Here is a 23,886-nt window from a genome sequence, read left to right on the forward strand (position 1 = left end):
GAGCTCTCTACATGCACATGTATTTCTCTATGTAATGCAAAAACACTGATTCAGTTCAAGCATGTACTCAGCTGCAATCTATTTCAATAACAGATTACCCAGTTTTTTTCCAGTTAGAGTTTTCCCTCCTTGGAAGGTTGCATCTATGAGGTGTTAATCATGCCTCATAGCATTTCTCTAGAATTACTAGCAATTATCTGATACAACCTCCGGTAACTTCTCTTACTGCACCCTAAAACTTATGCTTAGTACCATGTGATTCTGCAAAAGAGTTGAAACCTGACAACAACAGAAGCTATGAAACATCCTGATAAAATACACCACAGTATAACAACTCCTTACCAGGTCTTTAGTATAACTACTAAATTGATGAAAACTGCCATATTTGGTAAAATCATCATTTATTATTATTCTAACATTATGACAGAACTAAATTATTTAGCGGAATGAAAGGTATATACTTTCGGTACTATGTTATGCAAATAAAATGTGTGAATAAATCGAGTATTGAATAGTAATTTGAAAGTATTCAAACAATGTTGTTTTGGTATAATAAATCAAAACTCAAACCAAAAATGCTTAAAAATATTGCACAGGCTCACAACAGCAGACTCAAGTCTTTTGAAATAATTTCAACAAAATACATTTTTAATTAATTGGTTGAAAACATTTAACTTACAAAACAAAATTTAAACATGAAAAATTTGTTTAAAATGTACTAATACACATATTAAACTTACTTGTATTTTGTCTATATAATTTGTAAAAGCTTTTAATGATAAAAAAACAAATATCTGGCAAGCCAATTGAATTATCGTTTTTGGAATTTCAGTACTTAATGCTACAATTTTTAAAACCTTGCCGTAGTATTATTAATTCCCCTAAAACATATCAGTTGATGTTACACACATAGAATCAAAGTACTTGTTAATAAAATGTCGTTTGTCAATTTATATAAAGACTGTTTTTTGCATCATCATTACTTCTAAGAATTACAATTGTAGCTGAATGCTTTATGCCTATTTACCAAATGTATATGTAGAACACTCTAAACGGATGCAACTACTGTGAACTAGTAAGTGCTGCAGCTTTATAACCTCGTTACATTTATATTACTGCTACACTTTCCTCTTTAGAAACTCTTTGTTTGCATTCAAACTTCTTTGCGTTGGCCTGTTATCAAATTAGCTAATGTTTTACTTTTTCAGCGCTCTCTGAAGTTAGTACCAGTACCAGTTGGTATTATTTTTGAAATTTGCTCTTTTCAACTATATTTGCATTTATCTCAAATTTTTAACAGGTAACTATTACTAATGAGTTTATGGTCAAAACGCATACAGCGATAGTCTGTCATTCTTGCTATAAACTTTGTAGTATTATTTTACATACCTAGTAATTAGGATCTTCAGTTAATAGCATCTATAAACTGTATGCAAAGTGAATACAGTGTCTTTCTTTTCGTAAATTTTAGCAAGTCAATAATCTTACTTTCCATTTTATTGACTACTGCAGTTTAACTATGTTAGTTTCAAAAAACTGCAAGCATCAACTATTATAGCAATTTAATAAAAAGGAGTTAATGTGAAACTAAAAGTTGTCCTTCTGTTAAAGCGTAGTGGTACAACTCCCAAATTATTAAAACATCACTTGAAGTTACTGTATCTTGCTGCAAAATGAGAAGGTAACTTCTATGTAATTTTGTATGCAAAATATAAATATTGTGTGGCGTGCTCCGAGCAAATATGTCAACAGCATTGTTGCTTTTAGATGCAAGCTCATAATTTGTTTAAATATGTTTCTTTCTAAATATTATTGCATATCTCCCAGCTGAAAATTTGGGATCTAGAAGCGACCACTAGCGGTGGAAACCGTCATGGTCAGGATACACTTGCCTGACCATAATGTTCCTGATTGCAACTCATAATTAATCACATTTGGCTAATGTCTAAAACTCTCTGTACCATTGTGCTCGATTTCTCAAAATAATGAATATCGATAGAGCTATTAATAATTCCCATACAAAAATGAGAAAAGTAAAATGATTGCAGACAGCTGTTATGATGAAAAAGACAAATGATTTCTATCAATTGGTTTTAGTCAAAACAATATTTGCATAGGAGGATGGCAAAATGGGTAAAACTAAAATTAATCTTTTTCTTAATGGTTTGTTGTCTGCGTATTTATTAAATTACCAACAAAAGCTCTAAAAGAACCAGTTATACAACTATGTACATATGTTACACCATAATATTATAGCAACATAGCAAGCTAATGTTATACGCATGTTTACACTCCAACATCCCAAAGTAATGTTTTTGTAACATTGCTGGGACATTTATTTGAAAGTAAAAACAATATAACACCATAATGTTCTAACTACATTGCAAGGCAATGTTATATAAATGTTTACGCTGGAACATTCAAAGGTAATATTTTGGGAATATTCCTGGGACATTCATTTGAATGTAAATATGATGTCACACCATAATATTCCAACTACATAGCAAGCCAATGTTATATGAATGTTAACACTCGAACATTCCAGAGTAACGTTCCTGTGACATTTCTGGGACATTCATTTGAAGTTAATGATGATGTCACACCATAATATTTTAGCTACATTGCTAGCCAATGTTATATGAACATTAACTCTCGAACATTCAAAAGTAACATTCCTGAAACATTGTTGGGACAATTATTTGAATGTAAATTTGATGTCACCCCATAATATTCCAGTTACATTTCAAGCCAATGTTATATGAATGTTTTCACTTGAACATTCCAAAGTAACGTTCCTGGGACATTCCTAAGACATTCATTTGAAGTTAAATATGATGTAACACCACAATATTCTAACTACATTACAAGCCAATGTTATATGAACATTAACTCTCGAACATTCAAAAGTAACATTCCTGAAACATTGTTGGGACAATTATTTGAATGTAAATTTGATGTCACCCCATAATATTCCAGTTACATTTCAAGCCAATGTTATATGAATGTTTTCACTTGAACATTCCAAAGTAACGTTCCTGGGACATTCCTAAGACATTCATTTGAAGTTAAATATGATGTAACACCATAATATTCTAACTACATTACAAGCCAATGTTATATGAACATTAACTCTCGAACATTCAAAAGTAACATTCTTGAAACATTGTTGGGACAATTATTTGAATGTAAATATGATGTCACCCCATAATATTCCAGTTACACTTCAAGCCAATGTTATATGAATGTTTTCACTTGAACATTTCAGAGTAACGTTGCTGGGACATTCCTGGGACATTCATTAATAATGTTCGCTAACGACGTTATGATAACGTTTCCAAAGTATATTCCTGTAACATTCTGCTGAACGTTATGATAATATTATTGCACAACATTCTATGCAACGTTCCTGCGACATTGTTGGAACATAATTCCACAATGATCATCAAATAACGTTTGTAGAACGTTATGACAATGTTTTTTGGAACGTTATTTCAGCGTAACGTTACGGAACATCCCAGGAATGTCGTTGTTAGTTGGATATCCTGGTGAATGACAAGAGTTGCCCATTGTATTAGCAATTGCAAATGCAGTATAGAGTAGATATGCTGCTTTTACAATTATATTATATTCATGAATAAACTAACTTCTATTCATGAATAAAATATCAAATATATCCTGGGACATTCCTATGAAATTCATTTAAAGTTAAATATGATGTTACACCATAATATTCTAGTTACATTGCAAGCTAATGTTATATGAATGTTAACCCTCGAACATTCCAAATTAACATTTTTGTAACACTGCTAGGACATTCATTTGAAAGTAAAATTGAGGTAACACCATAATATTCTAGCTACATTGCTAGCCAATGTTATATGAATGTTTTCACTCGAACATTCAAAAGTAACATTTCTGTAACATTGCTAGGACATTCATTTGAAAGTAAAATTGATGTAACACCATAATGTTCTAACTACATTACAAGCCAATGTTATATGAACATTAACTCTCGAACATTCAAAAGTAACATTCCTGAAACATTGTTGGGACAATTATTTGAATGTAAATATGATGTCATCCCATAATATTCCAGCTACATTTCAAGCCAATGTTATATGAATGTTTTCACTTGATCATTCCAGAGTAACGTTCCTGGGACGTTCCTAAGACATTCATTTGAAGGTAAATATGACGTCACACCATAATATTCTAGCTACATTGCCAGCCAACGTCATGTGAATGTTTTCACTTGAACATTCCAGAGTAACGTTCCTGGGACATTTCTAAGACATTCGTTTGAAGTTAATTATGATGTCACACCATAATATTCTAGTTACATTGCAAGCCAATGTTATGTGAATGTTAACACTCAAACATTCAAAAGTAACATTCCTGAAACATTGCTAGAAAATTCATTTGAAGTTAAATATGATGTCGTGCCATAATATTCTAGTTACATTGCAAGCCAATGTTATATGAATGTTAACCCTCGAACATTCAAAAGTAACATTTCTGTAACATTGCTAGGACATTCATTTGAAAGTAAAATTGATGTAACACCATAATGTTCTAACTACATTACAAGCCAATGTTATATGAACATCAACTCTCGAACATTCAAAAGTAACATTCCTGAAACATTGTTGGGACAATTATTTGAATGTAAATATGATGTCACCCCATAATATTCCAGTTACATTTCAAGCCAATGTTATATGAATGTTTTCACTCGAACATTCCAGAGTAACGTTGCTGGGACATTCCTGGGACATTCATTAATAATGTTCGCTAACGACGTTATGATAACGTTTCCAAAGTATATTCCTGTAACATTCTGCTGAACGTTATGATAATATTATTACACAACATTCTATGCAACAGTCCTGCGACATTGTTGGAACATAATTCTACAATGATCATCAAATAACGTTTGTAGAACGTTATGACAATGTTTTTTTGGAACGTTATTTCAGCGTAACGTTACGGAACATCCCAGGAATGTCGTTGTTACTTGGGATGGCGCAGTTGACGAAGCTCTGATTTTTTTTCCTTTTTTGTTGTCATTAGCGATAATTTTTCTGGTTGCGGGTAAGTTAAACGGTTGTATAGACCCTTCCACGGGCGTGTAGGTGAGGTAACGTGAGGTAGGGTAGTGTTGTGAGGTGTAGTAGCGGTGTTGTTGAGGTGCAATTATTTATTAGGGTAGTGTTGTGAGGTGTAGTAGCGGTGTTGTTGAGGCGCAATTATTTATTACATATTCGGAGGTGGGAGTTACACTAATTTTATACGAGAGGGGTAGAGTGAATTTGTGGAGAGGGAGATATTGTATCGGGTAGAGATGGAGAGTGGTCTTCCGAAGCTGGTGTTCGGTGAGCACGGCGATGGGTCGTGGGAGAGATTTATAGAGGAGATGAATTTATGTATAGAGAGTGCTGTCGAGAGGAGAGGTTATGTAAATGATGAAGATGGCAATAGGGTGCCTACTATGAGAGGTAGAGCTAGGTTAGTGCCACTATTGAGAGCTATTGGGCACAGTGGTAGAGAAGTATTGAGAGGTGCAGGGTTTGACGTAGATGGCGTTAATTCTACTTATGAAGGGGCAGTGGAGGTTTTACAGGGTTATTATGGTAGACAGGAGAGTATGTTCGTAAAGGGGCATAAGTTCCTTACGGCTAGGCAGACACTTGGGGAAAGTGATAGAGAGTTTTTACAACGGGTAAAGAGTTTGAGCAGATATGCAGAGGTGACTAACGATAATGATAGGGTAAGGTTTGCCCTTATTGTGGCGGTTAACGGGTTGAGAGATAGAGAAGTAAGCAGAGAGTTAATGAAGAATGCCAATCTTACTTGGGCGTTATTGCAGGAGGCATTGAGGGCTCGAGAAATGGCCAACAGCTCTGATAGATTTTTGAGAAATGAGGGTAGAAGTACCGAGTTAAAGAGTGAGGTTAAGAGAGAAGTAGCAAAGGTATCAGAGTTTGATAGCCGAGCGCAGTACTGGAGTAATGATGGAGACAGAAGTTATGATTCAGCAGGTAGATCTTCCCCTAGGGGGAGCCCTAGGAGTAGTAGAGAGTATTATGGTAGTGAAGAGCAAGGTGCTAGTAGATATGGGACAAGAGGCAGGGAGTATAACAAGGACGGTGACAGTAGAAAGTATAGAGACAATAGCAGGGAGAGGCATGTCTCTAGATATAGAGCAAGCAGTAGAGAAGGCAGTGGAGGTAGAGTATGCTACAATTGCAAACGTAGTGGGCATGAGATGAGGAGTTGTCCCTCCATTAAATGTTTTTGTTGTGGACAGCAAGGACATGTATCCCGTTATTGTAGGGATAGGAGAGAAGTAGGTTATGACAGGCGAGGTAGTAGCAGGAGGTCAGGAGGTAGTCGAGATAATAGCTACGAGTGGTATGGTAGCAGGGACAGTAGTGGGGAGAGGTACAGGGGCCGAGAAGGCCCCCGCGAGATTAGAGGCAAATTTGGCAGGTACAGGGACAACAGTATGGATAGGTTTGAGGGGGAGAAGTATAAGGAGAGGTACCAAGATAGTAGTAAGGGCAGAAGTGTTAGGTTCTCTGGTTCTAGGGATAAGTATGAGGATGACAGTTGACTAGAAAGGAGAATTGTACAGGTTTTGAAGGTCAATGGGAAGAACGTTGAATTTACGTTTGATACTGGGGCAGAGGTGTCGACTGTAACCGAGGGGACGGCCGAAAGGCTGAACCTACGGCTAGAGGAGCCATCTACTGTTTTGGCGGGAATAGATGGTCGTAAGCTAAGAGTAGTCGGTAAAGCAGGTGTTCAGTTGGAAAGTAAATATAGAGTTATGGAGACAGAGGTATATGTGGTGAAAGGATTGAGAACGAACTTCTTGGGCATAACTGAGTTAAGGCAGCTTAAATTATTTGCTGTTGTAAATGCGTTATGCGAAAGTAAGTTTGAGGCTGTTAAGGAGTGTAGAAGTATTAAGCCGGTTAAGCCGTTTTCGTCAAGAACCATTATTGCTGGGTCAAGTTATGTTTCAGATGACGTTGAGTTGCAAAACCTGACAAATAAGTCTGACAGAGAGAGCGAAGTTAAGAGAGGTCACACAGGTCAAGATTGGTGGACTTGTAAAACCAAGGGAGTGAAGAGTAGCGAATACGTGGAAATTGGTAGCCAACAGGGGACAGCCCAAGGCACCAAAGATGGGCAAGTGTCTATGGGGTGTGATAGAGAACAGAGTCAAGATGAGGTAAGGGAAGGTGCTGAGAAAGTAGCTGAACCAGTGTCTCTAATGGAAAAGGTTTGCTCTTTTTTAGCCGAGGTATCCAGCAATGGAATGTTAGACAGAGAAGGTCATGAGGAAAAGGTAGCAGAGATTGAAAGAGAGGAAAGGGAGGTGCGGAGGAAGTCGAAGGAGGAATTGGCTAAGCTGAAAGCCAAACGGGAGGCAGCAGTCATGGAGATGGAAAATGTCAAGGCATTCAGGGCAGTGGTGCAGGAGTTAGCCGAGGTTCAGAGGAGAATTGCTGGTAGCAGACCTGCACTGGTTGCAGGTGAGGTCGAGCTAGATAGGTCTGGGCCTATGCCAACTCCCAGCTCTGTGGTGCCATCCCCTGTGCAGCCGGTTACGGCCCAGGTGGAGACCTCCCACAGGAAGCCTGTCGAGCCTGCCTCTTACTGGGGAGAGCGAGGTAAAGATGGAAGAGACGGAGATGAGGTTGAGGAGTCATTACTGACCCAACCAAAAGACTCCGGGCTAGTCAGGGTTGGTGGAAGTAGTGTTGGTAGTGACAGTGGTCACGGTGGTGGTGACAGTGGTCACGGTGGTGGTGACGGAGGTCACGGTGGTGGTGACGGAGGTCACGGTGGGGGTGACGGAGGTGGTGAAGGAGGTGGAGGAGATCAGGAGAGTAGTGCGGCCGAGTACGACAGCAGCCCCGGGTTGCTCGAGAGTGATGGTACGCAGGAGGTGTCGATGGAGGAAGACCTGGGTTAAAGCGTAAGGTAAACTTCACCAGCAAGGTGAGTCGGTGAATGAGTTCCAATGTATTTCAGGAAGGTTAGTGGCCCATACAAAAAAGAAAAGAAAAAGGGCATGTTGTATAATCGAGCTGGTGGGCCGCGGGCTACGCTAATGCCCGAGGTCATGGTAGTTACAGGTAGTTACGAGAGGTTACGGGAAGTACGAGAGGTTACAGGAAGTACGAGAGGTTACAGGAGTATAAAGGAGTCGGGAGATTGAGAGAGCTTCCTTCTTGACATCAACCGCATGTGAGTACACATCGATTTATATAACAATATCTGATAAACACTGGTCATTGTGAAGTGAGAAAGAATAGGAAAGATATACAGTGAAACATGGATAACTCGCCCTCGGATATAGCGAACACATGGTTAACTCGACTGGATTTGCTTGGTCCGTTCCCACGCAATGATAAATGGCTCTGAATAACTCGAACTCAACACTGTTAATTCGAACTGTTTTTTGCCCAACGGCTACCGAAACGGTTGCTATCGCTTTAGAAAATCACTTTATTCCAAGCCATAGAGGTAAACCTCAACCTTTCGTAATTCATAAGCGTCGTTACTACCTCCATCGGCAAAATATTTTTGTCAACGACTGTTCTAAAGGTTTGGTGAAATTTGATTTATACTGTTATACGATGAATAGCACGGACTAGCCGGGTCACGGGCGCAAGGATTTTCGCCACGCACATACAAAACAAAAACAGCATGTTGTTTTTGTTTTGTATTTGCGTGGCGAAAATCCTTGAGTGCGTGACCCGGCTAGCCCGTGATGAATAGTTTTCCGACGTGGATTCCGTGTTGAATCAACGTCGGAATGTTGAATGTTTAAAACATTTTAAAAATTGTGGTAATTAAACGTATACGTTGTCTTAGCTAAAAAAAACTATTCATCGTTTGACCTAAACACAGAATACGTGTGTACATTCAATAAGTATCCATTCAAAAAACGTTAGTGATATACAATGTACCGTAAAACCTCGTAAAACTTTTAATTGAACTGCCTCGGAGTGTTGCTCTTAACGAATGCCAGGTAAAGTAAGTTAATCTTTGCATAAACTTCAAGAAAAATCGGCAAAATTGATCGTGGGTAAAACGCTCAAAAGAAAAAGATGTCTTTTCTTTTGAGCATTTCAGCAACGATCAGGTTTTGCCAATGTCAATCTAAAAAACGTCCTGGCAATAACATCACCTCAAACAACAAACCAATCTCAAGTGATAGAAAAATCTCTATACTTTTTGATAAAAACGTTTTAAACTTTACATTAGAAGCATTTAATTTGAAACAAGCCATTTGTGCTTTTGATTTATATTATAGTTTGTATATGTTCATGTATCTACTAATAAATAAGTAAATACATGGACTTGTGACAGTGCTCTGATAACTTGAACACTCTGATAATTCGAACACTTTTGCTCGGTCCCTTGAAGTTTGAGTTATCCGAGTTTCACATGTACCTCCATATCAGATAGATATCAATGCAGGCTCTCATATAAACTGTGTTACTGCTGACAGCCTGACAGAGATGCTAATGATACACCAGCCAGTAGGAAACCCCTGCATGCTGGAACATACCTGCTCTGTTGGTCTAGTTAGACCTAGACATAGTTATCCCCAATCCCAATAGGGATAAACCAGAATGACATAAGGACTATGCTATCCACAGGACTTGAAATAATCTTAAAAATAATTTTATGGCCATACTGGGTAGTTTGCCATAATGCCTGTTTCACCATGATAGGCACTAATTTCATTTTAAGGAAAGAGGAGTGTCATGAATTATAGGATTATCTTCTTTTGAGACTTTTCCCACAACTAATTTCCTTATTATTGTAAGCTAAATATCTACTCTGTTTGTCCACCAGACATTTTCCACAATTTTGGTTTTACTGATTGGATTTATGCATTGAGATATCTTATTAGCTCTGAGAATAAGATTTTCTACAGAGTCAAACTACTTGCCACTGTTGTATATTATTTGGGTCAGTTAAATACTCTGAAGTGAATCTAAGTGAGACAGGAGTGTACTGCTATGATATCTGGTATAGTATTTTTATAATCTTAAACAAAGCACCTGCACTAATCAGCAGCATGGGAATGTCCATCAAAACATTTATAGAGCAGGTGCGCACAATTCCAAATCTGCATCATCTGCGCAACGGAAACTGCGTTTGACAGTAAATTGTGGCCTTCAAGAGGTCAGTGTGATAAGCCAACATATCCGAATGAATGAAGGTAGTCTTTTCTTGACAGAGTTTAATCTCAAGCTCTGTAACTGCAATGGCAGATATTACAGAATGCACTAGTGATGGACAGAGAAGACCACAACTAGACCTGACATCTAGTGTGCTTGTATATGAAGTATCTACAATAAAAACGAAACTGAAAATGATGACTCTCTCTTGGCCTTAGTTCTACAAGATCTCGGCTAAGGTCACTGAGCTTTCTGTCAAAGATCTACTATCTCTTAGTTTAGGCTTCAGACTAGCTTCCATCTGCTTGTAGCCAATGTTCAGAACTCTCTCTTTCCATGCAGTGTTTATTGTAACTTGATTGATCATGTCTTGACTCAGTGTGGAAAATATTATGGGGCATCCTTGTTCTGGTAATACAGCTAACCCTATGGTCTATGTATATGATATTAATAAAAAGCTAGCATGATTTCATTGTTTGTTTGGTATTTATGGCATAGCAATGCTGAGTTATATAGGGCCAACACGATGCGGTCAGATTGGAATCTCACCGTTATTGATACAAATTTGTAAGGGTATGAATCTTCTCTGCCACTTGTTAATACTGACATCTGTTAGTTGTACAGCTTGTCACCCTTCAAATATTGAAATGTCTGCTAGAGAGTTGAAAGGAAAATTACTATTATTTATTGTATTTTATCAAATAAAACCGTGATTGATAATAAAAATACTATTATTTATTGTATTTTTAAAAATAGAACCATATTTCACTATCAAAAATAAAATAATCATAATATAAAACAACTATCTTCAAGTTTACTACAGACTGACATCTGAACTACAGCTGCCAGTTTCTATTTATAGACTATTAAATTTGTCAGGTTGTAAATGGAGTGGTAAGAGCAGACTAAAAATCATATTTCTTGATTGTAGCTGTGAAGTTGTTTTTTTAATCTCGTCACTCACTCAACAGTTGATAATACAACACTGTTTTCTGATTCATTCTTGGTACTATAAGAGTGTCTCCTGTTACATACAAATCGGGCATGCCAGAGGAACCTCTCTTCTCTGTATCCACCAGTTTACCAATATAATGACCTGCGAGAAGAGACAAACTACTTTGGTACATCCATCACAATATAATATAATAATAAAGTAAAGTGTTTAGTCAGTGAAGGTAAAGTTATGTAACAAGTTCTACCTGTTAAAGTGACTATTAGTAAGACTAGAGAAATATAATATAAGAATCATATCAGTCAGTGAAGATCAAGTAGTGTAACAGGTTCTATAAGTAGTATAATATTATATTACATGATAACAGTAAAACTTACTACATACCAGTATCAGCATGTAGTATGTGTATCTCTGTAGGGTCTGAGCGTAGAGGTGTCACCAATATATACTTCTTTGTATAACAGGCTACTCCACCAGGGTAAGTCACAGCAGTAGAAGTCCACATCACCTCCCCTGTTTCTATATTCACTCTGAACACTTTTGATGTGTTATGAGAAGATACAACAACTGATTCATGGTCAGGAGCGTAGAGAGCCATTGTTCCCCATTCACCATCTTGTAGACAAGGTATGTGTTTAATAACCTGTCCATCTAGTGAATAGACTGTGAGACGTTTGTTAGACCTAACAGGGACTACAACTTTCTCTCCAGTTACAACCAGTTTGTTAACATAAGTACACTCATCAGGATGAACCCAGCTACTGATTTGTGTAGCATTCATATCAGTTACAACAACCTTTCCTGGATGCGTCAGGATATACAATTTGTCATTACATACACAGAGTGCTGTGATGGCTTGTATTCCTTTTATGGATGAAAAAGAAGTAACTGAACTGTCAGACTCATCTATCTTATACACAGTTGACCCTCCACCACCTACATATGTGAATCCATCATATTGACAGACTGTATAGCACTGCCCTACATTGTTCACTATATTCTTAAACTTAAGGGATGTCGGAGGAAGGAGTTGGCTGACAGGTATAGCGGCAGCATCTACCATCTTCAACTCTATTTCTCTTGCTTCAGCTGTAGATATAAAAAAAAAGATGAACAGAGACCAATATTATAATATAGTCATATATATTCTCCACCTTGAACTTCAACATGAACTGTACCGTGAATGTGCAACTACTAGTGAACTACACAATGGGCTAGTGACTCAAAAATGTTAGTACCGATCTTAGCTCTAACATCATAATATTAGTAAACTACCAGTTTTTCTATACATGAGGAGCAACTCTGATTATTTGCTTTGAATACTGTCCTTTTAGGCTGAGTTTGCTCTCGAATGCTACAGGTGAAGGAATGAAACTTGCAGGTCCAAAGTCTATTTTCCTAATAAGACTTTTGCAAGATTTATAGGTCAAATTTATCAGCCCATCAATAGTGATAAAATAACAATAAATCAGTAAAATTGTGCATATCTAAAGCGTTCAAAATGTGTCCTAAGCACAAGTATCTCTCACTTTATACTCAACAGCTGATGCAAATTAAAGATTTCTCCTAATAATAGTCATTGATCTCAACGCCACAAATAATGAAAGTGAGTCATTGTCAAACCTATAAAGTCATTTGTTGGAGGATGCATTGGTGAGCGTTTTCAATGTACTAGACATTCACCAACATTAATTCTATACAACAGCTGTGGTAAAAACTCAGCTAAATTAACTAAAATATTAGAGAAAGCTTTCAGACTAACCAATGTACTGTAATTGACAACAGGTTGTTCAAGTCCATTGCATATTGAAGGTCTGACGATACAATATGACACTTGGGAAGTACTTTCATATTGGTTTTACATAATAATTGATTTAATTTAGTGCATAAAGCAATTTTGCAACAAAATACTTTTACAGAGATATTTCAGTTCAATAACAAATTTGAGCGCTTCTAGTTTTTATGTATAAATCTACTGAATCACACTTCAATTCCTGAAGTATCCCTCTTTATGAGCTATACAAACCACTCTATTAATGATAATAATTCAGCTAAATAAAATTAAAACTAACAACCAGAAGTAGTGTTGAGCTCTCACAATCTAACATAAAGGCACTATCGCTTATAAGAAAGCAGTGAATAAACATTTTATGAAATACTTTGACCAAAGCATTTCAGAAAATGGCAAAAAAACAGAATATCAGACTTCAAGCCATCAAACCAGCAGACAACTCAAACAGAAATCACACCTAAATCCACTCACTGCAGTTTCTTTAAAATATAGTCTACTTGTGATCAGCTGAGTTGTGAATAGAAAGAGACTCAGACAGAAACAGAAACTAGCTACACTCACTGTATATGCTTGTTATTAATGTCTCTAACTTGAATTCATCCCATGATAGTCCTGAAGCAGCTATATTTGATGCACACCTTGCAGTCATGCCATGCTAAGTATTCGCCATACCTATGTACTATGATAAATACTAGAGATGTTTTGAAGCTTAAAAACATGACTCAATTTAATTCTCATCAAAAAATTAACAAGTCAATTTCTAACTATTTTGCGCTACAGATTGTGCAAGGATTTATTCAATTCAGTATTTAAGCACAAACCACCACAATTCAGTTCACAATGCTTTAGCTATATTTAACTTCAATAAATTGGTTAAATTCAACTTTTCCAAATGGACAAAATCAATTCCCTATCATTTTTTACCAAATTTGACTTATGGCAAAATATCAAAATAACAATAAAACGCCATCACTAACTAGCAACCACTACATGCAAACGATTTGCCCAGGAATCAATGCATTTTACAAACAAACGAAAGATTTAACATTTTTGTAGTTTAGTGAGACCGATTGCAAAAAAACGCTACCATTTTTGCAGTTTTATTAAAACGCAAACACACATTCTTGAATATAAAAATATTGTCATCAGAAATATATTAGGTCCAGTGTTATAGATTTATTTTCACCCATCCTAAACTGGAAATAAAAAAACTGGAAACTGCGCTGTTAAGCTGTGATTTCTCACAACAAGAAAAACTAACTGGTTCGTTTTTGACAAAATGAAAACCCAATATCCTAGATTTATTGTAGGAAAGCGTTCTGGGTGGAATTGGTAACTCTGTGCTCGTGATCAGAGAGGTATATAATGGTACTAAGGCCTTCTATAGGTACTAAAGCGAGTCTTTATGAAGGCTTTTTGGCAGAATGAACAATGTACTTGTACATGAGCCATTATAAAGGCTTTCCATAGCTTTTGCGTAGGCAAACCACAAAACCATACTATATTAGTGTGTAGTACATAATATCGACCAACAAAATATATGCAGTGATATCGAAGTCTGGAAATGCGTGTAGCTGGCAACAATAGACAGCACTGACATCTTCGCTTCATTGAGCGTCAAATAACATATGGGTGTACTTAGAATATCGCTGTCCAGGATGAATTTCCGTCAACGCAGTGATAATCCCAGATACAGTAATAATAAATGGAAGCATTAATGCATTGCACCTCCTTCTGAATCGTTTAGCTTATTGAGAATAGAGAATCCTCAATTCGTTTAAGATGCCAGCAAAGAGTCGATTCAATTTTTACTGTTAAGATGCATCGATTCACCTAAATTCTGCAGTATTTAAAATATACTAAAGAATCGATTCAATTCACTTGTGACAGAGCTACAAGGCTTGCTCGAGGAAACATGTGAATTTGAGTGCACAACTCGAGTCAATACCAGGTATTTACCAAAGATGCATGACATACGATATTTGTACAACCTTATCATTAAGTTGTTGATATTCTAATAAAACTGGTAAACAGCTAACAACATACTCAGTACTAGCAAGTTTACAGTAAACTTACAGCTTTCATTTCTGATGAACTCTCAGACATTCTGTATAACTATTATATTACCTAGAGCAGAGAGAGCTTTCTGATTGGTCAGTTTAAAGGAAGGCAGATCTTCATCAATAAACCTCTTGAGTTCATTGGCTGTAGTAGCGTAGCCTTCTGCTATGTCAACCTAATCAATAGATATATAATATGGTAAGTTATGTACTAAATGTACATGTATGTATTAAATTCTAGAAAATATGTCGTCTTGTACATAGGCTGAAAAAGACCAGTTAACAAACCTGGCTGATTGGACAGCGCAAAGACAAACTCCACCTTCCTAGCCATTAACGTAAAAACAGAGAACCAGGCCAAAAAATAATGAGGCATCTAGGAGAGATATCAAATATGAACAGTATTACAGAACATCACATTCCATAAGCTATTTCTAAGCAGGCCTACAAGTCATTGAAAAGATAACTCCCATTACCTGATGAGCATCTCTGAACCTGGCATCCTGTATGAGCAATAGTGTGTTTATCTCTGTCATTCTGAGTCCAATCTCTCTCTCCATAAATTCTATCAGCTGCTCTTTCGACTTATTTCTGTTCTCCAGTAGTTCTCTCTCCAGATTGTCATATTTTCTACGTAACTCTGAAAGCTATAAAATTATACTGTTGAATGACTCCGTGCTAAATTACTATCAACAACAAAATATGTATACGGAATTTAAAAATAAAATAGGTCAATGCACTAAGTCTTGTCCTTGGGTTGAGCTGGCTAAAATAAATTTATTTTTAATCTACAAGTGAAAACATGAGCTATTGACCTTGAAATATGGCCTTGAAATAGCCTTAGAATTAGCTAGTAAAGCATACATTTGGTTACTGTGGTGCAATCAGTACACCACACAGTATACATGTAGAATTTACAAAACCAACCAGTTAATCACGTTTAGATATTCTTAGTTTACCTGACTTACACAGAATTTAGTTCACATCTATTGTTATATTCATATCACACTTCTTATATATACACACTACATGTGTTACCTTTAGTAGAATAACGAAGGTCACACATATGTATGCTATATAGCAATACTATCACAAGGCTACATCTCCTTGCTACAGAGCTAAATAAGCTCAGATGTAAGTAAAACCTAGTTATGCTATTGCACAACAGTTTTATCATTGCGTATAAGTATTTCTTTTACTGGTTGATCAGTTGCAAAGGAATTGTAGAATTCCAAGAGAATGATGAGGAAGACAATGTTATGAATAACTTCTGACTATAGAGTTTAGGCTACTATATCATAAAGTACTCCAGTCTTCACCTGTTCATCTCTAATGCTATGAAGCTGTTTAATCAGTTTCTCTGTCTTCCTTTCATAGTCTGAGAGTACTTTAGTAGCATCCTTAAGTAGAACAGACAACTCCCCATCTTTAACCTGAGCCTCAACTTTCAAATCATCTCTTTTAACTTTCAGCAGTTTTATCAGTTCCTTTAGAGACATTGATTGATGAACCATCCCTAAATGTAGACCAGAGGCTTTGGTAGCAGACAACAACTAATATGTGGTAGTATGTAAAAGATGAAGGAACATATGTTCTCCGATTATAATAAACAAGAGAAGGCAATCTCCAAACTATTTTTTATTCGTTAGTATTATTGTTAAAGATGATGATAAAACGTACCATATAATGCTGATCATGTAATGCTCTATAATGCAACTATTGAGTAGCATCTTAATAGTCAGCAAACATTAACTTATAGGACTATACATTCACTAAATACAATCAGTAAACAGTAATAACTACCTTCATCATATTCCTTGGTACCATCCATACATTCAGTAAACAATGTCACCTACCTTCATCACATTCCTTGGTACCATCAATACAATCAGTAAATAATGACACCCACCTTCATCACATTCCTTGGTACCATCCATACAATCAGTAAACAATGACATCTACCTTCATCATATTCCTTGGTACCATCCATACAATCAGTAAACAATGACATCTACCTTCTTCACATTCCTTGGTACCATCCTTAAAAACAGCAAACAATGACACCTACCTTCATCATATTCCTTGGTACCATCCATACAATCGGTAAACAATGACATCTACCTTCTTCACATTCCTTGGTACCATCCTTAAAAACAGCAAACAATGACACCTGCCTTCATCACATTCCTTGGTACCATCCATACAATCAGTAAACAATGATACCAACCTTCATCATATTTCTTGGTACCATCCTTAAAAACAGCAAACAATGACACCTACCTTCATCATACTCCTTGGTACCATCCATACAATCAGTAAACAATGACATCTACCTTCTTCACATTCCTTAGTACCATCCTTAAAAACAGCAAACAATGACACCTACCTTCATCACATTCCTTGGTACCATCCATACAATCAGTAAACAATGATACCAACCTTCATCATATTTGTTGGTACCATCCTTAAAAACAGCAAACAATGACACCTACCTTCATCATATTCCTTGGTACCATCCTTACAATCAGTAAACAATGACACCTACCTTCATCATATTTCTTGGTACCATCCATACAATCAGTAAACATTGATACCTACTTTCATCTGATTTTGGTACCATCCATACAATCAGTAAACAATGACACCTACCTTCATCATATTTCTTGGTACCATCCTTAAAAACAGCAAACAATGACACCTACCTTCATCACATTCCTTGGTACCATCCATACAATCAGTATACAATGATACCAACCTTCATCATATTTCTTGGTACCATCCATACAATCAGTAAACAATGACACCTACCTTCATCATATTCCTTGGTACCATCCTTAAAAACAGCAAACAATGACACCTACCTTCATCATATTCCTTGGTACCATCCTTACAATCAGTAAACAAGGACACCTACCTTCATCATATTTCTTGGTACCATCCATACAATCAGTAAACAATGACATCTACCTTCTTCACATTCCTTGGTACCATCCTTAAAAAAAGCAAACAATGACACCTACCTTCATCATATTCCTTGGTACCATCCATACAATCGGCAAACAATGACATCTACCTTCTTCACATTCCTTGGTACCATCCTTAAAAACAGCAAACAACGACACCTACCTTCATCACATTCCTTGGTACCATCCATACAATCAGTAAACAATGATACCAACCTTCATCATATTTCTTGGTACCATCCTTAAAAACAGCAAACAATGACACCTGCCTTCATCACATTCCTTGGTACCATCCATACAATCAGTAAACAATGACATCTACCTTCATCATATTTCTTGGTACCATCCTTAAAAACAGCAAACAATGACACCTACCTTCATCACATTCCTTGGTACCATCCATACAATCAGTATACAATGATACCAGCCTTCATCATATTCCTTGGTACCATCCTTAAAAACAGCAAACAATGACACCTACCTTCATCATATTCCTTGGTACCATCCTTACAATCAGTAAACAATGACACCTACCTTCATCATATTTCTTGGTACCATCCATACAATCAGTAAACAATGACATCTACCTTCATCACATTTCTTGGTACCATCCTTAAAAACAGTAAACAATGACACCTACCTTCATCATATTTCTTGGTACCATCCATACAATCAGTAAACAATGACACCTACCTTCATCATATTTCTTGGTACCATCCATACAATCAGTAAACAGTGATACCTACTTTCATCTTATTTTGGTACCATCTATACAATCAGTGAACAATGATACCGACCTTCATCATATTCCTTGGTACCATCCATACAATCAGTAAACAATGACACCTACCTTCATCACATTTCTTGGTACCATCCTTAAAAACAGCAAACAATGACACATACCTTCATCACATTCCTTGGAACCATCCATACAATCCACACAGAGAACTTTATAGCAAGAAGAACACCCCATTGCGATTGGTTTATCTTCGTGTCTTGTGCATTTCCTTACATCGTACATCCTTGCTTTCTGTTGATATTCCTCTATTTTGAGAAGTTCTTTGTGCTCAGGAAAAAACTCCTCATGAGGCTAGAACAGAGCAGAATATACTCAAGTTTTTGTGTGTGCAACTAACAACACCATTTGCTGCAAAAATCCAACATGGAAAGGTTAAACTCTAAACATGTGGAAATATGATCAACTATTAAACTATCATAATCTCAGGTAATTATAACTTGTCATTCTTGATGTCTGAGATTAGCTCTCTAAGACCTACAGATTTTGTACAAATAAGGCTCCACTGCCACTAAGAAGGTGTTAAATTATACAGTTAAAACATGCATGAAATAGTTGAGAATTTTAAAAAAGTCTCCGGAGTGAAGCAAAAAAACAGCTCTAGGTGAAATATAATCAGAATATGATAAATGAGTGTGAGTAGCAGAGAAAGTGTTTGTCATATGAATATGTTGAGCAGGGAAAACTGAGATAAGTTGACTCACTTCCACATGTTTAGTACAAATCTTCTTTTTACAGTCACAGCAATAGGTTACAGCCAGTTCATTGGCTTTTCCTTTCTGTACACAAACATCACAGTTGTGTAGGTCACCGTCTCTTCTTATGGCAGATGGAAGTCTTGATATTGTCACATCAAAAACCTCTCTATAATAGTAATATACAGTGAAACATGGATAACTCGCCCTCGGATATAGCGAACACATGGTTAACTCGACTGGATTTGCTTGGTCCGTTCCCACGCAATGATAAATGGCTCTATATAACTCGAATTCAACACTGTTATAACGAACTGTTTTTTGCCCAACGGCTATCGAAACTGTTGCTATCGCTTTAGAAAATCACTTTATTCCTAGCCATAGAGGTAAACCTCAACTTTTCGTAATTCATAAGCGTCGTTATTACCTCCATCGGCAACATATTTTTTGTCAACGACTGTTCTAAAGGTTTAGTGAAATTTGATTTATAATGCTATACGATGAATAGAACGGGCTAGCCGAGTCACGGGCGCAAGGATTTTCGCCACGCACATACAAAACAAAAACAGCATGTTGTTTTTGTTTTGTATTTGCGTGGCGAAAATCCTTGAGTGCGTGACCCGGCTAACCCGTGATGAATAGTTTTCCGTGTTGAATTAACGTCGGAATGTTGAATGTTTAAAACGTCTTAAGAATTGTGGTAGTCAAACGTATACGTTGTCTTAGCTAAAAAAACTATTCATCGTTTGCCCTAAACACAAAATACGTGTGTACATTCAATAAGTATCCATTCAAAAAGCGTGAGTGATATACAATGTACCGTAAAACCTCGTAAAACTTTTAATTGAACTGCCTCGGAGTGTTGCTCTTAACGAATCCCAGGTAAAGTAAGGTAATCTTTCCATAAACTTCAAGAAAGATCGGCAAAATTGATCGTGGGTAAAACGCTCAAAAGAAAAAGATGTCTTTTCTTTGAGCATTTCAGCAACGATCAAGTTTTGCCAATGTCAATTTAAAAAACGTCCTGGCAATAACATCACCTCAAACAACAAACCAATCTCAAGTGATAGAAAAATCTCTATACTTTTTGATAAAAACGTTTTAAACTTTACATTAGAAGCATTTAATTTGAAACAAGCCATTTGTGCTTTTGATTTATATTATAGTTTGTATATGTTCATGTATCTACTAATAAATAAGTAAATACATGGACTTGTGACAGTGCTCTGATAACTTGAACACTCTGATAATTCGAACACTTTTGCTCGGTCCCTTGAAGTTTGAGTTATCCGAGTTTCACTGTATTTGCAACAGCTCGTGAGATACAAACACTCCGCGCATGATATGTAATGTTAGTTAGTAAGATGTTTTAACTAAAAAAGACTGCAGGTTCATTAACTTCCAATAGCAGATTATTTTAAACTAGGACATTCCATATGCAAGCAGAGTTTCAAAATGGGTTTGAAGAGTACTACAAGTACTTTAGTGTTACTACTACAGGTTGAGTAGATCGGGTGAGCTGGTTGGAAGAGCAGTTGCTTTTTATATTGAGAGACATAAACCAGAGCCTTGTCAACAGCAGTTCAAGTGAAGAGCTTTTAGTCAGCTTATAACCAATGCTTACACATCTGGAACTACTACCACTAGTGAAAGAAAGCGTGAGATTTCTACACAAATCGAAAGAGCAGCTGCTACAACCATTGTTTCACATTCTCAGACAATGACAATGTGAATGAAAAACAGGCTACATTTGTTATTTGATGGTTTTATGTCTTTAAGAGTAATTCTCTACAAGTTCTCTGATAGTTTTTTGATTTAATAAAATCTGTTTCAAGATCTAGATACATATACATGGTGTCTAAAGTCATCTAAGACTTAGAGTGATCAGCTATTGGTAATTTTTTTTAAACATGAAAAAATATGAAAACATAAAGCAGTAACTACAAGCTCCTAAGTTTGTGGCTCAAAAATTATGTAGGGCCTACATTTATGAGGGAGTAGCGTATAGAAGAACAACGTAATGCTGTGTTGGTAAACTAGAACTGGATTATCCTGCCAATTATTCTACAATGAGGAGTTAATATTTTAATAATAGTTATATTTTTAGACTAAGTTATAAGAATAGAAAAGTAAATTTCTGAGACTTAAAATATAGTCACTCTTTTGTTCTTTCAGTAATTGACTTTTCGGCCTGATTTGCTAACATGTCTGTCTGCCATGACAAAGTTTCCTGAAAAAGCCAGAAATATGAGTGCATTTTCCTCATTTTATACTGACTAGGCATCAGTCTTAGTGTCCAGAAATCAAAGACCTGAGTTATACGGTCGTATACCTCAGGTTTTTGATTATGAATATTGTAGTTTTATGGAGATCTTGGCTACTTCCTGGTATTTTTCACCGCCAGAGCTTTTATCATAATGATCTCCAACTACTATCAGTTCTTGTTTAGAGTAGGGCAATACCAGATGTGGATATTGATAGACTGCATAGCGCAAATTGTTTTCATCTGAGTGCTGACTTGGATAGATGGTCTGGTTAAAGGTGAATCTAAGGTTGCATTATTTAAGAGGTTTTAATTTAAACTCCAAACTTTTTGTGGTTATTCACCGTTTTTTTATGCTTAGCATTCATTGTTGAAATCGTTAAGGTCTGGAAGTTGACTAGTAATGATGAGTTATCACTTCTCCAGAGCCTGCAGATGTTATAAGCGTGAGAATCTTTTCCATTAAATCTGCTACAACAGTTGCAATGGCAGTGTGACTTGTATTATTTTGTTCTGTTTTATGTTCAACTGTAGAACGTTGATATCAGGTATAATAGTAAAGATTTAACCTACAGAATAGATATCTACACATTCTAGTAAAACTTACTTGCATTTTCCACACCCAACTATCCTATTAGTGTCAAAGCCTGCCACCAAGCATGGATAACAGTGAATATGTTGACATGGTAGTGTCCGTGGATCAACCAACTGGTCACCCTCCATCATGCAATACCCACACTCTACTGGCATATTTGAATGCTCTAGCGCTTTTGCCATTGCCTATAACAAAGAGAGAATACAGATATGTGTACATGTTTCTTTATTCAGCTATATGCCAAGCGTAGAGCAATACTGTATAGGCAAAGTTTCATCCATTGCTGGTAAAAAGCGTAAAATGTAAAAAAAGAAAGACATACCAAATACCGGTAAGTATGACCAATGATATTAATTTATTAACCACTTTGAAAACTTTCCTAAAACAATACGCCTTGCATTGAATATTATTAAAGTAACTGTGAAGCTTTACAAAAATTACATAAAAACTGAAACTCAGTAATAAATTGTTTGTCGCTGTTGAACAATTAGCTACTTTTGAGACATAAGCCAGTTGTTCGTCTCGGTACAGCAAGAGCTAGCTAAATTCGGCCAAGTTTTATCGGACAGTTAATGGGAACTCCCCATGTACTCAACTTAGATTGAGTGATGCTTCCTGTGTTAACACAGGGGTGCGGTTAAGCGATAACCGTCTGCAGTTTTGCAGGTTCTTAGGTTATACGTTTTGCGACTTGATCTCAAAAAATTAAGGAGGCATAACTACAAAGTTTTCGACAGTAGTATCATACCATCAACTGATTGGAATATCAGCCATTTAGAGCACTCGTTGTTCAGATGTGAATTATATCGTTGTAGGACAGCATGCTTCGTATTGTCAAAGAACGGCATGTTGATGATATTTAAAATTGTCTCGGTCATTTATGCTGAATTAAAAAGTACATTATTATTGAATTTCCATTTATGTCGTAAATTTCCATAAATTTCCATATTTTATGTCGTCACGACAACTCGCAAACAGCAACACTGACAATTACATAGACCTTTTTTGCATCATCAGAAATATCGGTTATTCCCAGCAACGACAGCGCCATAGCGCTTTCCAATCATGACCAGAGTGAGTTCATTTTCCTACCACGTCCGATGAATGAACGGGATTTTCCGCTTGCTAAAGCGGAGACCGTATTGTAAATTACGTAATTAAATACTAAACTTTAAAGCGGGAGTTGTACTTTCTTTTTTTCCGTTTCAGGCCTTACGTCTATTCTTAGCAGATTCTCTTGGCACTTCGACCGACAGTACATCATATGCTTATTTGGAAAGTAGTAATTATTTTGCTTGCAACATCTATCATTCTTAAATCGCTGATTTCACTCTAGGTAATAGCAAAGCTAAAGAAATTCAGTCAATCGAGCAAAATAATTGCGCGTTCACGTCGTTGCTATACCTAACCTATGCCTCTATCACTTATACATATACCTCGAACCTGAATTGTAGAAGGTAACTAAATGCACTCTGGAAATATACTCTGGAAAAATTATGAAGGAACAAACATGATTGGACAGCACATAAATGTTTGTAACATGTAGACTGGGATCTTAGCAA

The 23,886-nt window shown here is 36.5% G+C and overlaps 1 protein-coding gene across 1 annotated transcript; it reads right to left on the reverse strand.

Annotated features, from left to right (window-relative positions):
- Nucleotides 1-10,876: 10,876 nt before the first annotated feature.
- LOC137387113 (transcription intermediary factor 1-beta-like) lies at nucleotides 10,877-23,834 on the reverse strand. The gene is made up of 9 exons (XM_068073416.1): nucleotides 23,768-23,834; nucleotides 22,337-22,509; nucleotides 19,476-19,635; nucleotides 18,867-19,065; nucleotides 16,332-16,528; nucleotides 15,489-15,659; nucleotides 15,080-15,188; nucleotides 11,545-12,249; nucleotides 10,877-11,304 (listed from the first exon to the last, which is right to left on the reverse strand). Exons 2-9 carry the CDS (start codon nucleotides 22,504-22,506, stop codon nucleotides 11,165-11,167), a joined length of 1,851 nt encoding a protein of 616 aa, XP_067929517.1. The 5' UTR covers nucleotides 22,507-22,509; nucleotides 23,768-23,834; the 3' UTR covers nucleotides 10,877-11,164.
- Between the last annotated feature and the right edge of the window lie 52 nt (nucleotides 23,835-23,886).

This window comes from Watersipora subatra, chromosome 2 (genome assembly GCF_963576615.1).
Source record: "Watersipora subatra chromosome 2, tzWatSuba1.1, whole genome shotgun sequence".
NCBI lineage: Eukaryota > Metazoa > Bryozoa > Gymnolaemata > Cheilostomatida > Watersiporidae > Watersipora > Watersipora subatra.

Coding starts and splice junctions, on each gene's coding strand:
- LOC137387113 (XM_068073416.1), bottom strand. CDS start 22,506: ATGGCAAAAGCGCTAGAGCATTCAAATATGCCAGTAGAGTGTGGGTAT. Junction 19,636..22,336: donor GTTGGGTGTGGAAAATGCAA/GTAAGTTTTACT, acceptor TTACTATTATAG/AGAGGTTTTTGATGTGACAA. Junction 19,066..19,475: donor TTTGTACTAAACATGTGGAA/GTGAGTCAACTT, acceptor GCTCTGTTCTAG/CCTCATGAGGAGTTTTTTCC.